Source organism: Eupeodes corollae, chromosome 3, assembly GCF_945859685.1.
Source record: "Eupeodes corollae chromosome 3, idEupCoro1.1, whole genome shotgun sequence".
Taxonomy (NCBI): Eukaryota; Metazoa; Arthropoda; class Insecta; order Diptera; family Syrphidae; genus Eupeodes; species Eupeodes corollae.
The window spans coordinates 139,406,998-139,425,108 of NC_079149.1; the positions used below are offsets into that span (position 1 = coordinate 139,406,998).

The following is an 18,111-nucleotide window of genomic DNA, read 5'->3' on the forward strand; positions in this document are numbered from 1 at the left end:
TCATAAGTAAAACTAAGTTAAGTTTAGATTATATTAAATTTGTTATAACAGATTTTGGTAAATTAAAAATGTTTATACCGGATGTTGAGTTACATTCCATTTTTTATGAAATACTTTACAGAGTGTAAGATTGAAGCATTCTCCTTCACGCCTATGAAATTTTGAGAGGACTATGAGGAAATTTCTCTCCTCTTGACTTTTAAGATATTGTTCAGACATATTATCAAATCAATTAGAAATAAGGTCACAAAGCAATGCTACAAGTGTCAACGTACTGCTCGGTTGCAGCTAGATGCGAAAAGTGTTTGAACGACAACCCTATATCCTCCGGGACATATTTGCGGAAAACACAGATTACTCTATTTACGATAGATTCTATTTATTACCAATTTAAATTTTGAATGAGAGTTCCAACTTCGAACTGCAAATCTAGTAAAATGACAACTTATTCCTAGCTAATTTTTATAGAAAACGCTCAATCAATAACTATGAAGGCTAGTAAATAATCCACATGCCAAAAAATACATGTGAAATGTTATCATATTTTAAGTGTTTAGTTATACATACAAAAAAAAAAAACAAAAAAAAGGAAGAAAATACTTGTAACTCAGACCTTTCTCCAAGGGGCATCTAAACACTTACCAAAATTTCTGAAATGCCTCCTAAAAAAGAACATACAAAAGAACTCTCTTAGATACCTGCAAAAAATGCTGTGAATTTATTGAACATATTAGATTTATGTTACCTAAAACCTAATGTTATTAAAAATAAGTAAGTTTTTAATGAAATAATTATATTCAAACATAAATCTCTAACAAAACAAATTGTGATTTAAACTCATACTTGGACTTCACAAGTACCTACCTGTTAAAATAAAGCTTAAAAGAAATTCGTTTGAATACCAACTAAACAAACTGTGAAGTTACTGTAACAAGTATATCTAATTATCTGAATTCGAATGTAGTATTAAGTATAAGTGTTCTTCAGAATATTCAACCTCAATTTTTAAGTAAAATTCGTAACGCAACAAATTTGTGATCTAAGGATATGCATATGCTTCATAAATACCCTATAAAATAAGACTCAAGTATTTCATTTGAATACCTTAATTGATTGTGAATTTTGTTTTGTTTCGTATAAATAATTATAAGTTATCCTAAACCTATTGACATTTAAAATAGCCTATGGAAAAAATAAATCAAATCAAAACTTAAATATAATTTATAACAAAAATAAAAGAATACGTAAACACTTGATGAGAAAAAATCTATCGAACACACATGCTGGTATAATAGTTAAATGTCAAATCAAAGTAATTTGAATGTACTTTTTAGTCTCATCTACTCAATTTCTCACTAGTACACGTAAAAGGTGCAGGAGACAGACATATAGTATCATATATTTCTCTCTCATGTTTACATCTTATTGATATCCCTCTTTCCATATTTTTTAGGTTAATTCTACTCACATTGTCTTTTTGAGTGGACGAATTTTATTTATCAATTCCAGTGGATATAAAGCCTAAAATATTTCTGTTTTGTATTGCTTGACAAATAAAATATCAAACAGTTGTAGAGCCAGACCATTTCTTAGTCGGCAAATATAATAAGTATCTTTAAGTTTCGTTTGTGAATAGACTTATACATAATACAAATGTAATGAAAATAAAATCTCGAGAATGTGAACTCCCCTTTTTAATTTGCAATCAGCTGTTTTGTAAATATTACCTTCCACATTGATTGGAAAGCTCGACAACTAATATTTCTGATATCAAAACGTCACGTTTGCAAAAAATCTTATGAAGTTAAGTCAACAATAAAATTAACTTTAAAAATAAAGAAATAACAAAACAGGACATACAAATAAAATCGGTTTCGTAAAAAAAAAACATTTGTTGAAGATTAATTCATTTGATCAAATATGGTGGATATAGCATCAGCTCAAAGTGAAAATGATATTCTCCGCAAAATTCGTTTTCGTTTATTACAATGGGAGGCCAAAGACGATCCCATAGCCGGACTTTCACATAAACAAGAAGAATATATGGAAAAACTGTGCTCGAAATGGAAGAAAATGCAAGGAGATGTATGAATATGATTATTTGTTTGCCTTACAATGTTAGAACACTTAAATTTATCTCACTTATTTTACAGCCAACAGAAACTGATAAAACTTCATTGATACCAATAGCTGACGAAAAAGTACATGACAGTGTATGTCCGCTAAGTGAAATATTCAAAGATGTAGGACAATATCCTGACATTAAAAGCACCCATGATTTCTTGCTTTGGCACGATCGGGTAAAAGGTGAAATTCATAAACATGCCCATAGCTCCTATGAAAGATATTTGCAACAACTGGAAATTCGAAGCGAGGAATGTCGAGTTATGCTCCAACAAGTAGATACAGCTATGGAAATATTGAGTAACTTAAATGCGCAGTACGATTTTGTGTCCCACAAAACAAGTTCTCTTAACTCCGCAAGTCAGCAACTCATAGATGAGCAAAAAAAGATGCAGGATATAAACGAAGAAATCCAGAGACGTCTACAATTCTTCAACCAAGTGGAATTCTTATTTCAACGCATTCAAAGCCCAACGCTTTCTGTTGCAAGTGAGTCTTTTAGAGAATGCTTGTCCAGGATTGACGATTGCATTAAATATCTAAAGGAAAATGTAAGTACATTAATCAAAGTTTGTTCATTTTCTGACAATGATTTATGGAGCTCATAGAACATCTCAGGATCTTAGCAATTAAAGAATCAGTTTTATGGTCTTAAGGCTCCTTACCTGCATGATGCAAGATTACAATACTATCTTTTTTCAACTCTTATTCTATTATAATGTTATAAATAAGTACACCTTATTTTTATTCTTAACAAATTCTGACTAACTAACTGAACACTTTGTTTTCTTTATCAAGCCGAAATATAAAGATTCTTCAGCATTTATCGTCAAGTACAAACATGTTCTATCGAAAGCTATAACGCTTATTAAAAATTATGTAATGACAGTCATTTCACAAGCCACACACCAAACCTTAGCTCCCAAAAATGCTGGGACTCAACTAAATAAACCAAATGCCGAGTCTGCTTTTGCACTTTACTATGGAAAATATCAAGCGTCTGCTGTGAAAATAAAGAGAGTATCCCAACTAGTTGAAGATCGCCTCAGCTTTAGTTCGGAATATGAACAGCTTTTATCTGAAATTCACAATTGTTATTTGTCAGAAAGAGCAAATATCATGTCACCGGCGGTCGAAAACGCAATTCAGGATTTAAAATCTACCTACAAAGGAGATCAGTGCTCGTTGATGCGTAGTGCCTGTGGTTTTTTGGTCCATGTATGTCAGGATGAACACCGTTTATTTTTCCAGTACTTTTCAATTCCAAGCGATCAGTTAATGTATACATTTATATTTACAATTGTAGCAGTTTTCCTATATGCCCCTTGTTTGTTCCTTTCAGGTCCTATTTGGAAGGCTTGTGTACGATTCTTTATGATACAATGAGGCCAATGATTATCCATATTAACCATTTAGAAACTCTGGCTGAGATATGCAGTATTCTAAGAATTGAAATGATTGAAGAGCAAGTTCAACAAAATCGTAAAATATCATTTACAACGAGTATTTCGCCACTTGATAGCAAGAGTTAAAAGTTGTTTTTTTTGGAAATAGGAATTGACTTGATAAAATCCTTAGCACTGATTTTTGAGTTTTAAGATGTAATTATCCTAGTTCTTGTATTCAAGTGGCTATTAATACCCATCATACTAAAAATCAGACCAGCATACAATTACAAGTTTTTGAGTAACAAGATGATACCCTTAAAATAACTATATTTGATTTTATTTAAGCTGAACAATTGGAAGCTTTCGATCGAACTGCTAACCAAATGCTTCAAGATGTTCAAGAGCGTTTAGTTTTTCGTGCTCATTTGTATTTGCAATCCGATATATTACATTATAATCCCTCATCAGGAGATCTTGCTTACCCAGAAAAATTAGAAATGATGGAAGTAAGTATATATATAAATATATATGTTGTTGTTTTTTTTTAATAAAACGTAGCTAATACAATAAATTTAATTTAATGTACAAAAGACGAAAATAAAATAGACGTCAAAAAAGAACTACTAAATATTTATTATATTAATCAAAAAAATCATTAAATAGTTAAATAGCCAATAGTGCCTAATGACTTACGACTCTCAAACATTCATGTGTGCGAGTAATGTTAGGAATGGACGGGGCCTACAAACGGCTAATTTGAAAAGGCACGACGTGACGGTCCTACGTACTGTCTAACCCACCACGGGTACTCCATATTATATAATTAAATATTTAAAACTACAAATTATATTACTAAATTACTTATTTACACAAACAGTTTGTAACAATATGAAAAATATTTAAATTGGAAAAATTGTATAGCTATGTTACCCAGAAATTAAAAAACTTCAAACCTGTACGTTAAATATGCATACGATATGTATTAAAATATATTTTATATCAGAGTATAGCACTGTCGCTGCATGAGCCGCACTTGAGGCGATCAGATTCCCGATCATCCCTTATATCAACCACATCAAACACAGATAGCGTTGATACCAACGCAAGAGCAAGAAATCTAAGTAGGCTTATGAAATATTTGGTTTTTGTGTAAATAATGTTTTGTTTCTTTTTTAAAAGATTCACCAGCTGATCTTCATGGGATGTGGTATCCCACTGTACGAAGAACTCTAGTTTGTTTGTCACGACTGTATCGGTGTGTTGACAGGCCAATTTTCCAAGGACTTTCTCAAGAAGCCTTACGACTATGCATACAGAGTGTTTCTAAGGCCTCAGGCAAGATAAGTGCTTCTAAGGTAGTGGTATTGTTCATAATAAAATACAATCGTAAAATTTGAAACATGGCTTTTCAGACAACAATCGATGGCGAACTTTTTGAAATTAAACACTTGCTGATACTAAGAGAACAAATAGCTCCTTTTCGTGTAGATTTTACTGTCAAGGAGACATCACTTGATTTTAGCAAAATAAAGACTGCTGCCTTTGGACTTTTGCAGAAACGCAAACAACTTTTTTCTATGGGAAGCAATAACGCCTTACTTGAATTCCTTCTTGAAGGCACGCCTCAAATAAAAGAACATCTCTTAGATTCTAGAAAAGAAGTCGATCAACAACTTAAATCTGCTTGTGAGCTTTTTATTAAAGACGCTGTGCATATGCTTATTGGACCTCTACTCGTATTCCTTGAAAAAGCTCAAAATTTAATATCACAAGTATCGACAGGGGGAAATAAGGAACAAGCAACACCAACTAAAGTTAATTACACATTAAGACATAGCACTTGGGCAAGTCCACAGCAAATAAGTAGTATTATTCAAGAGACACAAAGACTTGTTAAAGTCAAACTATGCAATCTCCAGAGATCTATGCAACTTTACCTTAGCAATCGTGATACCGAATTCATAATTTTTAGACCCATTAGAGTAAGTGCAACTTAAAATATTTAAAAAACAAAAAAAACATTGGCTTATATTTTGATTTCAGAACAACATTATAAGCTCCTTTGTGAAGCTAGAGCAAATACTTGCAACAAATGGATATTCTCCAGATGATATGACTATTGCAAGCTGTCCGTCAGCAGAACAGGTATCGATACTTTTGTCAAGTGCTAGCATTCTTGCTGCTGAAGGAATTGTCAATTTTTCCGCAGCCAGAAAAATAAGTACTTCATCAAATGAAGGACATGTTGGGCAAAGGAAAATAAGCTTAGAAAAAAGAGTGAGCTTTGAGAATGCTGTTGCTATGACTCAAGTTCCTGAAGCTTCGGAAATTGTTTCGGAGAACGTATCTTTGGATGATGGCCAATGCTGAATAAGTACCAAGCTTATGAAGGAATTATTTATTTACACACTAAATAAAGAAATTAATTTGTAAACAAATATTAACCTGATTGATTGTATGTCTCGAAAAAAGCAGTCGGCATTTAATCTAATGTTGCAAACAAAAGTAAAAAGCAGACTTTTACTAACACTTGCATGTTAAACAAACTGATAATAATATATAGCTTCGATATGTAAAATAAAATATAAGTACAGTTTCAAAGGTTTTTGGTACACTAATAAATACATTTTAAAACTATCGGGTACAATCACAATAATTTAAAATATTAGAATATATGTTAAAAACATTTAAGGTAATATTTAAAAGACCGCTTATGCTTAATTTGCCACACACACATTCAACTGCATGTAATCTTCGGACAATTCATAGACTTTTCATTTATTAACCATAATAACCGAAAATATTGTTATGGTTACCTAAAGTTTGTTTTGATTCATAGACCCTAAAAACAAGCAAAAGATCTGTCCTTTTATTGTAACATTTATGAACGTGGAAATCTTTACGCCATTCGTATTCGGGCACTAAAATAAAAAATCGTTTTTTAAGTTAAGCAGGTGTTTAATTTTATAGTTATTTGAATTAAAATTAACAAGCCATAAATTATGCAATAGATGTTGTTAGAACTAATTTTTAGTAAACTCTCTTTAAGTCACTTATATATGTATCGAATTTATTTAATATTGATGCACGTATTTTTGCAAATTTAAACGACGTGTAATACGACCTAGAAATAATTTAAAATTCGCATTTTCCACAACAGTGAAAACTGCTATGATAATGAACATTTTTCCTTAGAGTTCCGTTGTCCACCAACTGGAGCAACTGTTGGGCTTTGTTCAGCAGCTCTTCTGTTGCGTTCCGCCGATTCATCTAACTCCATAATAGAGAGTGCAAGTGCGTGAGCTAAGGCTTCGTCTTCAGTCTACAAGGAAAAAGGAGTTGAAACTAAACACTCTTTATAAATACAACTTCAATGCTCATACCATATTTCCTTGAATATTTTTAGCCTCGCTGCTCCCTCGAGTTATGTTTACTCTATTTGCCGCTGTTGGTTTAAGATTTGTATTGAATAAAGTTGTAGGCTTATTGTTTTTTCTATATTCTGCTGCATTGCTGAATGTTAAAAAAATAAATACATTTTTAGGAGTGGAGTGGAATTGAAATTGGATTGACAATTCTTACGCTATTAAGTTGCGTTGAAGATTTTGTGGAGGACCAGCACACTCATGGTCTACTGAATGGCGATGACGCAGACAGAAGTTCATGTTGCAAGTATTACATGTCACAGGAATTAGCTCTTTCTTCTTGCAATTTTTAAACGAGCAACGATTTGTGAAAATTTTCTTTGTGTCCGACTTGCAATACTGGTCCATATGTTGACCAACAGTTTGATCTGGAGAAGTCCCGCGAGGAGTAGGAACTGGTTCTCCACATAGTGGGCAAACTGGCACTTGGAAATCTTTCTTGTACGCTCCAGGACAGTGGTGTTTCATGTAGCTAAAGTGCTCCGAACAGAAAACTTTATCACACGAGTCGCATTTCATAGGTAAGAAATCTGAAATTTCCCATTCAATATGAGAATTAAATTTCCAATTTAAATATACACAACTTACCCAACTTGTGGCATGATTCTTCAGAACAATGTCTTCCAAGGTTGGGGAATTCCATGGCGCTCAAGTATCCTTTTGATAAATCCAATAAATGCTAATTAGTCTAGAAACTTCGTGATTCCTTACTTTGTTTTATCAAATGAATACGATGTGTATTGTATGACTAAACATAAATATGATACGTACCAAACCAGGAAATTAGAGAAATGTTACCTATATTATATTATTGACATGACTATGACGTCTACATCTAACTAAATTATTATGTCAAAAAATTGGGGCCTATTCCATCCGTACTACAGCAACTTGAAGAAATACATTAGGGAGAGCACTCACGATTCAACTAAGTTGCCAACAACTTAATGTCTTTTATATATTACTTAGTCAATCTTACAGACTAGTCAACAAAGCAACAAGTATTTTTTTTAATTTTTCTTTGTGATTTTAAGTTAAATTTCTCGTCAACCAATTAATTTCTTTATTTCACAGACTGAATTTTCGTTTTCAACAAATTAATATATTTTATAATGAAGTGCTCCTTGATTTGACAACTTTATAAAATATCTTTATTAACCGTGGCAAACAATAAAGCAACATTCACATAAGCGCGACCAACGAACGACGAATGGCTTACAAAATGTGAGTTTATATACGTTTGAAGACATATTTCCACACAAATTCTTAACAAAACGATAGAAATATAGTTTCTATTTGATTTATGATGCATACTTTTACTTTTTAATATCATATATTAATAACTTTAATAAAACAAATTTATTCGTAGCGAAAAAAATTGAAGTTGATACGAACTGTCAAACTTTATTCACGTTCCACATTATCCATACTCGCAACGAATAAAATAATCGCGCGTACTTAACCTAAAAAAATCATTCTTGTTTTGGTTTGGGTGGTCAAAATCAAACTTAATTCGTGGCGCATTAAAAACTCTCATGTGAAAGAAATGACAAAATCGACGAATATTCGTTTTTTCGTTGGTCGTGCTCATGTGAATAATGCTTAATTATACATTTTTTGGAAAATATAAGTTGGTAGTAGCAAAACATTTATCGGTGCGTAATGACAAAGAAATAAAAGTTGTACAAATGTCTGTATAAAACACCCAGCAACATTCTATTTGGCAGCATAGAATTCAGTTTTGAGCAACAACTTAACTTCCTAAACCTAATGCGATCGCAAAAGAATATCGTTTCAGTTTGCCTGGGTGAGCAACTTTAAGATGAATAATTGTAGTATGATGTAGTCCTTATTGAGTACACAGCGCTACCTACACTCTCAGGCTTCAACTAATGATTATACACAACAAGTTCGCCATCCACAATGCAGGCCGCTGCCCGCTTGGACTCTGTCCGCTGTGTTTCATCAACCAAAACCAAAATTAAAATATAGTTCATTCAGTGGAATATAAAATGTTGAGTTAGTTGGTTCGCTGGGAATGTCAGTACTGCTTTTGCTTCTCAAAGGTTTTATTTAATTTTTTATTTTTGTTAATTCAGATTCAAAATATTATAATTCATAACATTTAAAAACTTATCACAAATTGTAATTTTCTTATCGTCTAAGTAAAAAAAAGCGCTGGGGAGTACTCCAAGTTGTGTATCGGTTGTTCTTGTGTAGAATCTTAAATTTTGTTCACCTTTCCTCTTTTGCTTTGAGTTGGCTGCAGAATTCATGTAAAAGCATTTTTATTTCGTGAAATTAATTAAATAACTACCGCTGAAGTTTCTTGTGTAAAACAAAACGATGTGATAAGTGATTAAAAGCATACACCTGTGAATAAATTTGTCTATGCAGGATATTGAATATAATTCTTTTTTAACTTCTTCATGTAAAGAAGGTAAGAATAACTAAACACCTAGGCTGTTTGTTTGACGTGTCGCTGTCGCCGCCGCCGGACCGGACGCATTTTGTCATTTTGTATTTGTATGCGAAATCGTATAACAAGATTGTTTCAATATTTTTTTTTTTGAATAAGGGTGCGGCTTTTAAAGAGTCTTGTTATATTTTATTGTGCAGACTTAAAGGTTTATTGTTCTAAAGGTGTTTTCGAGGCACTGGTAAGTCTTATCTCACTTATAAAATCGGAACTTTTAATATATGAACATATTTACCTGTTGCTCGTAGCATGATGATTAATAAGATCAAACATTTTTTAAACAAACTTATTTAAAAAGTGTTTTCTTATGTTTTATATACAGGAACAAGTTTTTAATAATAAACGGAAAGTACAAATTACTTTAATTGTTCTTAAAAACTTGCATTTTCTTAAAAGTGACATAATAAATTCATTAACTAGGTGGGGATTGTATCATAGAACTCAAATCTATGTGTAGTAGGTATGAGGTGGTATGACTTCAGTCTAAATATACATTTTAAGAATTATTAAAAAAGAAGAAAATATAAATTTTGTATCTCAAATTTTAAATGTTACCATTACCACCCACCCATTTACTTTTCTCATTATAAGAATAAAACAGACAAATTTATTTTATAGATAGGCAACTATATTATACCTTGGTATGTTTCGTTAGTAGGTTGGTATGTAGGCATTATGAAAAATAACTGGTTTTCTCTTACACTGGTTAGGTACATCTAATCTAATTTATTTTAAGCTTTATAAGTAGGTATACCAATACTTACAGCTAACTTATCTTTATTGGTTACTCTACCTACATGTTAATTCATAGTACTTCCAAAAATTATTAAAAAAAATATATATTATAAGTAGGTATAAGTAAAATTTTGGTTTAGTTCTAATACCAAAATATTTAGCACAAACAAAGGGGTAAACGTTCTTGCTGCTCGACCTACCTCAATATAAGGAGGTATTTTTCAGACTGTTATTTAAATTTTAATTAGTACAGTAGTGCTTAGGCATACAAGATATTTTAATAGCAACAAACTTTATCATGCATTAAATTAAAAACAGCAAATATTAATCTATAAACTTAGAAACCTACTTTTACTACCTATAACAGATTGTTTGAAACATATTGATTGAAACTTGTGCATACACTTGTTTTGTTTCTTCCTCTATGCCATATTTATAAATTAGTTTCAATAATATGTTTTTATTACTAACTTTATAGTAAAAATAATAAGCATTGTATTCCATAATCCATTTTCTGCTTATAATTTCAGAGCCCTTCAAATAAGTTCTCGTGCGGCCAAAAACTTTAACCCACAAAATGCTTAAATTTATACGAGGAAAAGGACAGCAGCCAACTGCAGAGCGTCAACGATTGCAAAAGGAATTATTTGCGTATAGAAAGGTAGAAATGGATTCTAAGATTAATTTAATTAAGTTTTTATTTAAATAATAAGTAATGCAGTGCATTAAATTAAGGTCTTTATGCTACAAAAATGAAAAAGGGATGTTATAAAATCCTATCAGAATTACAGAATAATAAATAAGCTCGTTCTGACTAAAAGGTTAAAATTTCAATAGGAAAATTGTGGAATGAGCCATAGTTTTCACTGAACCTTTTTATAAGGTTCGAATTGAAGTGGTCAAACAATGTTTTTTAGCGTATTCAATTGTCCTTATCAACATTACAAATGTTACATTCTTTGTTTAAAACATTAGTAGTTACATTCTCTTTTAGATGGAGAAATTATTTTTATTTTGCCTCTTTCGTCATGCCCTTCTTGACCACAAACAAAAAGTTTGTGGAAACTTAGGTTTCTTGTTTGGAAAGAGAATATGGAACATCACGCAATGTTAATCAAAATAGTATTTAAGGCAGAAAAATTAGGATTGGCTGCTTATCGTTTTGTTAAGCCAACACCTTCAAAATACTTTAAAAACTAACATTCCTAGTCCTTTTTTTGTCATAAGGTCATCACATTGCTTTGGTTTTTTACTGTTGCTTATCACGCAAATGGTTTCATTAATATGTTTTTAAGCAAACAAAACAAAAAAGAAACACAATTATTACGCAATAGGCAATACATCGAATAACTTTGCTAGTTATGACGAATGTATGACATCATTTTTGAAATGAGATTGAATAGATCAAAAATCACACCAACATTGTCGTCTTTAGACTTATGGTAAGGTGGTATGTTAAATTTGTTCTGTTTGTTTTTCTTGGCAGTTCAATGAATTTATGAAACTATAAAGCTAGGTCTATAACCTACCTTTAGAATATTTAAAATGAGTCATAATATTGTACCTACATAATGGAAACAAAAAAGCATCAGTTCGTTTGCCATCGCAAAGACAACGAAGATACCCATCATTGAATGAAGATCTTATATCATTTACTTTAAAGAAATCATTATCAAAGTATGCAAATACATATCAATTGTTTTTTGTGTAAAAGTGTTCAACTCTTTTAAGGTAAACATTAGTTCTGTTATTCAGTTACTCGGTTTGAGTTTGTGTTATAAAAATTTTAACAATTTGAGGGCTTTGCCTTATCAGATATTGTGATACTGTGGCGTGTCTTATCTAATCTTATTTCCCAAAGGTTTTGTATTTTGTCATTTATATTTTGTAATACCAAACTTTGTCATTATTTTGCAATAGAGAATGTTCTAAATTGATCCAATTTAGGTGTAAAACACAGCAAGATATCAGTAAAAATAGTATGCTGACCTAGTTTTTATTTTATCGAATATAGGTTTATTTATTCTTCAAAGTATTCTTAATTTGAGAGTTAATTTTTATTTTCTTTATAGTCGATATTAGGTGCAATATATTATGACTATAATATGTGTATCTTATCATTTAGGTACTTTACTTGGTTCTGCAACATATTTGAAGTAAAAAAATGAATGGTCACTTGTAAATCCTTCCACCTGCACTGGTATTTATGTACTGATGTGAACTACATCAACCAGTGGCCATGCGTTTTGTTATACTCTAATCGGTTAGAAGAAACAATGTTCAACCAAGCAATGTTATCTCAGTAAAATGCATATAAAAATAATTCTGTTTTTTTTTTTTTTTTTAATATTATTCGATATTTTGAAATCTTTTCTGAATTCATTGAACAACTTCAAATCCTAAGCTTATGAATGCTGTGAAAATAAGAGGATCTTAGATGTCTTTTTGTAGCTTTTATTTTTTCAAACATTTTGAAAGTTTGCTTTGCTTTGTTGAATTTTTTCTAGATATCGATATATTAAATATTGATGTGCCCCGTAAAACTACTTCAAGTTTTCGTATTCATACAATGTTTTTAGTGTAGTGTTTTTTTTTTAACCAAATTTTTATTCTGTTTCAAATTTTTAAGACGGCGCAACATGGATTTCCACATAAACCATCAGCTCTGGCTTTTGATTCAAAAAGCAAACTTATGGCTGTTGGCACTCAAAATGGAGCTATTAAAGTATTTGGCCAACCTGGAATTGAATTTTACGGTCATCATACAATGCAATCGAATTCGGCAGCTGATTTAAATGTTCAACTATTAGAATGGGTCCATGGATCAGGAAATTTACTTTCTCTAACTGCGTCCAATCAACTAATTTTATGGGAACCTGTTGGATCAACATTAGTTGCGATCAAATCACTTTCATTTGATGGCAAACTAAAAAAAGTTTCATCCTTATGTTGTTCTCATACCAAAAATATTGTTTGGATTGGAACTGAAGGTGGTAATATATATCAATTGGATTTAAAGGATTTCAGCGTTAAAGAGCCCGCAATTTACCATGACGTGGTTTTGGAACAAGTACCACCTAGTTATAAACTTAATCCAGGAGCTATTGAGTGCATTAAGCAAATTCCAAATGCTAGTAACCAATTGCTTGTAGCGTACAACCGCGGCCTTTGTGTGTTATGGGATACAGACACTTCAGCTGTTGTTCGTTCGTTCATTGCTCCTGGACATGGTCAAAGTGTTGGCCTACACATTAATGCAGAAGGAACTGAGTTTACTTGGTACCATGCTGATGGCTCATTCGCATCTTGGGATTTAAATGATTCTGATCCTCCCATGAATTTGAATTATGTGCCTTATGGACCGGATCCTTGCAAAAGTATAAACCGTCTGTACAAAGGGACTAGAGGGTGAGCTATAAACTTTCGCATTATATTTTCATATATTTAATTTAAAATATAAATTCCACCAAAATTCAAGGTCCGATAAAATTGTTGTGTTTTCTGGGGGTATGCCTCGGTCTGCATATGGTGATCATAATTGTGTTTCCATACACGTAAATAATGAGAATAAAGTATGCTTTGATTTTACCTCCAAAGTTATAGACTTTTTCGTAACTTACGAAAATAACTCGGATGCAGTTGAAGTTCTTGTGGTTCTTTTAGAGGAAGAACTTTGTGCATATGATTTAAAGGATCCCAAGTTTCCTGTTATTAAAGCTCCTTATTTACATTCTCTACATGCCTCAGCAGTTACTTGTAATCAATTGATTTCGCAAGTATCTAAGAAAGTTTTTGAAAAAATTAACAAAGCTGGACAAGAGCAGGATGCAGGGTGTAGTGATTTGGCATGGCCAGTAACTGGAGGAGTGTGGTCAGAAACCTATGATTTGGAAAATGAAGAAAGTGAAGAATATGAAATAATGCTAACTGGTCACGAAGATGGTTCTGTTAAATTTTGGAATTGTACTGACATTGTAATGACGCCCATATATCATCTTAAAACTTCAATTTTATTTGGGTACAGTTTTCAAAATATATAAATATTTGAATATTACTATTTAATGTAACATTTTCAGCCACGAAAATCAGGAGAACATACACGGAGACTCTTCTGAGTCGATAGATGATTCGGAACCACCATTCCGTAAAGCAGGGCTTTTCGATCCATACTCGGATGATCCCAGATTAGCTGTGAAAAAATTGTCTCTTTGTCCTAAAACGGGAAAGATCATAATTGGTGGAACCGCTGGCCAAATTATTATCGCAAGCTTTGAGGAAAATTGTTCCGAGAAATCTTCTTTAAAAGTGTCAACCATGAATCTAGTCAGTGACCGGGATGGATTTGTTTGGAAAGGACATGACCAATTAAATGTGCGCCCCAATTTACTAATTGAAAACGCAGACCCAGTTGGAGATCCCGGTGTTGAAATCAGTGGAATTCTTCAAGTCTTACCACCAGCTAGTATTACGTGCTTGGCCTTGCAAACAGATTGGAACTTAGTTTCAGGGGGAACAGCTCATGGCTTAGTTTTGTTTGATTTCAAAAATTTCTTACCAGTATTTCATCGATGTACTTTAAATCCAAACGGTAAACAAATTATTTTAGTTAATCAAATTATCGTATAATCGACTTTGTTTTATTTTTAGATCTTACTGGAGCAGGAGAACAACTTTCTAGGCGCAAATCGTTTAAAAAATCACTTAGGGAATCATTTAGGAAACTAAGAAAAGGACGATCTACACGAAACAATCCGACGCAACCCGCAACAACTGTAATTTATTATTTATTAACAGTGTAGTGCAAATAAAAATATAACATTTTGTCATTTAAGCTGGATGCCCGTCCCGTAGAAAGACAAGTAGAAGCCCGCTCACCAGACGATGGAATGGGTTCTATGGTTCGTTGTTTAGTATTTGCAAAGACATATATTACAAATGGTAAGTAAGTTAACCTTCAGAGTGATGTCCATTTAATTGATGTATTTCACATAAAATGTTTTAATCTTCGACATAACAGTGCACACAACCGCCGCCACACTTTGGTCTGCCACAAATGCTAGTTGTGTTTCTGTGTTCCTTTTACATTTGCCACCCCCACAAGAAAACAATGCAGACCAGTCTTCTTCCCCTCGTCGTGTTTCTGCTCAATTGGCAAAAGAGATTCAAATGAAACATAGAGCTCCTGTTGTTGGAATCGTGGTATTTGATCATACTGGTGTACCCCTAGAACTTAATGGACCAAAAACTCCCCCACATCGAGTTTTGATTGCATCAGAAGAACAGTTTAAAATTTTTTCTCTACCCCAATTAAAACCGATAACAAAATATAAACTCACAGCACATGAAGGAGCTCGTGTGAGAAGACTGGCTTTTGCTTCCTTTACATGTAGAGTGCCGTTGGATTATTTGCAGGGCAGCCCAACTAAGTCTACTAAATCAGAAATTGTCACTGATCGCGAAAATGTTGAAGAGAATAATGGAGAGATTGGGCCCGAAACTCGGGACTACCATGAAGTAGGCCTTTTATGTCTTACGAATTTAGGCGATATTCTTGTTTTATCCATACCAGAACTAAAAAGACAGTTGAATGCTGCTGCTGTTAGACGAGAGGATATAAAGTAAGCTAGGTCAACAAGTTGTACTTACAACATTTTTAATTTGTTTTTTTTTTTTTAGTGGAATTTCCTCTTTGTGTTTTACTAATTTTGGAGAAGCACTGTATATGATGTCTTCTTCTGAACTTCAACGCATAAGTCTCGCGACAGCAAAAGTGGTAACCCCGAAGGGAAGAATCAATGTTGAACACTTGGATGGTAGAAACGCGGACGAAAATAGTATTAACGAACAAGAAACCATGGAGGCAGATTCAACGGAAAGTATAAACAAACCCATTAACAAAGAACACATAACCTTGGATTCAAATGCAATGACCAACGGTTTGGATGGCTCCCCCAACCGCGGAAATGAAACAATCTCAAGTTCAATGGGAGACATTACCGTTGACTCGGTGCGGGATCATCTAAACGCTACCACAACTACTCTTTGTTCTACAACAACCGAAGAAACAGTTGGTAAGTTTTTTGTAAAGTCATGTGTGTTACCTCTTAGTGTTTTCATTGTACCATTGCTCAAATCAATGTTTTGGTTTTGGTTATGCTATATATTTTGGTATGTAAATGTTCTTATGTTAAAAAGGCTAAAAACACATAATGTATTTGTTCTGTGCAATTCTGCAAAGCTCCATTGGGAAAGGTTTTTTCGTACTTTTTTTTTCTTAAAATCAGACTTACTCTTTTTTTTATAGGGTTGGAACATAAGACGAAGTAAGGTCCGATGAAAGGTAATCTGATATAAGCTGCATTTTTGAGTTATAAGGAATGGTTAAAATTCAAAACTCGAAATCCTTTAAAAATAGTTTTTCTATAACACTAGTTCGAAAGCAAGTCAATAGTATAGCTGTCATAGTTCCAACGGAACTAATGCAAAACGAAAATCGTCTTTGTTCTCCTAATAAACCGAAAACTAAAACAACAAAAATAGGTATTACACAAAAACAAATTTGAAAATAAAAAAAAGAAATTCTGACAAACCTGTATTTGCTACTACTACATAATATATATGCATAATTAAAAATACATACACAAAACTACCAGATTCGTTCTACGAAAATTCCTTATTCGTCCTAGGATTGAATAACAATTTTAAATAGTTTTGCATTCAAATGCCAAGAAAATAATTTGTATTTTTTTAAATAAATATTGTATGCATTTGATTTGTATTCCAGTTCAGATACAATTAAGCAAAGGTAATAATCTGTTTTCTAATTAAAAAAAAAACTTTTCTCGAAGACAGTTGGTAAACAAAGAAAAGATCCGGTACACTTATACTTTTATTTATTATTATAATACTTTAACGAACGAAACCGCTGGCAAATTTTTAAAACATTGATTTTATAGGTCGACTTTCAGTTTTAAGCTCGCAAACGAGTCAAACCATTACAAACGCTAATATGAGAGACATAACTGATTTTAATATACCAAACTTAATGGATTTAGCACCACTAAGGTAAATATTAACCAACCAATCCATAACAATCTATGTAATATCATTTTGTTGGATATTCTTTTAGCAATACTACAGAAACAACCACCAGTTCAGTCGTAATTAAGTCGGTCATAACCAGCATTTCACATGAGAAGACAAACGGCGAATCCGATACCATAACTTCCACTAAAACCACAACTCGAGAAGAGAGTCAGTTCTGAATTAAAGTATTTCATTTAGGTAATTTAATATATCATTTTATGCATTTGACCATTTTATACTTCATATCTTGCGTGTAGTATTTTTTATAGACATATATTTTTTTATTAAATTACCAATAAGACAAATATTCTTTAAACATGTTATTTTTATATGAATGTTAACATAATCTTACGAACTTCTTTGGCGAAAAATATTAAATTTACTAAAAAAATCAAAGTATTTATTAAATAAAAAAACGAGATAGAGTTTTATCGAAAAAAATTGTCTACAAATGTAAGCGAATCCAATGAAGGGATAGTGCATATTTATGTAATTTCGAAAACGATTTCAATGTTCAAAAAATATAGATTTTAAAGTACAACACCGCATTTTAATAAAACAAAACGCGATTATTTACTAAAAAGTATTTTATAAATTTTATACATACGAAATTGTGGAGAATAAGCAATTTCGTCAATTAGATTTGATTTAAATTATTCGTTTTATACTAAAATACATACAGTATTTTTTTGAAATGGATAAATATAACAAACTATATAACTTTTTCCACATTGTTAAGTATGTATATGTCATTTAATACATATATTATATTTCATTTTCCTTTATTTTTAAACAAAAATGTTATACAAACTTGATACAAAATAAAAAATATTTTTGTAAATCTATACCTGCAATGTTTTTAATGTGGAAAAAA

At 31.9% G+C, this 18,111-nt stretch overlaps 3 protein-coding genes across 8 annotated transcripts; 2 read left to right on the top strand and 1 right to left on the bottom strand.

Moving 5' to 3' along the window:
• Nucleotides 1-1,777: 1,777 nt before the first annotated feature.
• Nucleotides 1,778-6,149, top strand: LOC129950086 (conserved oligomeric Golgi complex subunit 3). The gene is made up of 9 exons (XM_056061888.1): nucleotides 1,778-2,085; nucleotides 2,154-2,675; nucleotides 2,923-3,404; nucleotides 3,467-3,606; nucleotides 3,858-4,018; nucleotides 4,516-4,633; nucleotides 4,692-4,867; nucleotides 4,925-5,494; nucleotides 5,556-6,149. Exons 1-9 carry the CDS (start codon nucleotides 1,921-1,923, stop codon nucleotides 5,880-5,882), a joined length of 2,661 nt encoding a protein of 886 aa, XP_055917863.1. The 5' UTR covers nucleotides 1,778-1,920; the 3' UTR covers nucleotides 5,883-6,149.
• A 297-nt stretch (nucleotides 6,150-6,446) lies between these two features.
• LOC129950088 (AN1-type zinc finger protein 2A) lies at nucleotides 6,447-7,779 on the bottom strand. Of its 2 annotated transcripts, XM_056061890.1 has the most exons (5): nucleotides 7,709-7,779; nucleotides 7,526-7,594; nucleotides 7,095-7,467; nucleotides 6,896-7,025; nucleotides 6,447-6,834 (listed from the first exon to the last, which is right to left on the bottom strand). In XM_056061890.1, exons 2-5 carry the CDS (start codon nucleotides 7,578-7,580, stop codon nucleotides 6,682-6,684), a joined length of 711 nt encoding a protein of 236 aa, XP_055917865.1. In that variant the 5' UTR covers nucleotides 7,581-7,594; nucleotides 7,709-7,779; the 3' UTR covers nucleotides 6,447-6,681. The 2 variants fall into 2 exon arrangements, with proteins under 2 accessions (XP_055917865.1, XP_055917864.1); XM_056061889.1 differs by lacking the exon at nucleotides 7,709-7,779 and having other exon boundaries at nucleotides 7,526-7,702.
• Nucleotides 7,780-8,862: 1,083 nt separating this feature from the next.
• LOC129949285 (lethal(2) giant larvae protein) lies at nucleotides 8,863-18,082 on the top strand. 5 transcript variants are annotated; one of them, XR_008782020.1, is made up of 12 exons: nucleotides 8,934-9,597; nucleotides 10,682-10,812; nucleotides 12,781-13,559; nucleotides 13,630-14,169; nucleotides 14,228-14,739; nucleotides 14,799-14,923; nucleotides 14,984-15,089; nucleotides 15,169-15,769; nucleotides 15,828-16,222; nucleotides 16,456-16,491; nucleotides 17,108-17,216; nucleotides 17,281-17,311. XR_008782020.1 is itself a non-coding variant. In XM_056060649.1 (12 exons), exons 3-12 carry the CDS (start codon nucleotides 10,729-10,731, stop codon nucleotides 17,414-17,416), a joined length of 3,387 nt encoding a protein of 1,128 aa, XP_055916624.1. In that variant the 5' UTR covers nucleotides 8,935-9,377; nucleotides 9,516-9,597; nucleotides 10,682-10,728; the 3' UTR covers nucleotides 17,417-18,082. The 5 variants fall into 5 exon arrangements, 4 of the variants coding, with proteins under 4 accessions (XP_055916626.1, XP_055916624.1, XP_055916623.1 ...); XM_056060649.1 differs by lacking the exon at nucleotides 16,456-16,491 and having other exon boundaries at nucleotides 8,935-9,377; nucleotides 9,516-9,597; nucleotides 17,281-18,082; XM_056060651.1 differs by lacking the exon at nucleotides 16,456-16,491 and having other exon boundaries at nucleotides 8,863-9,003; nucleotides 17,281-18,082.
• Nucleotides 18,083-18,111: the final 29 nt, after the last annotated feature.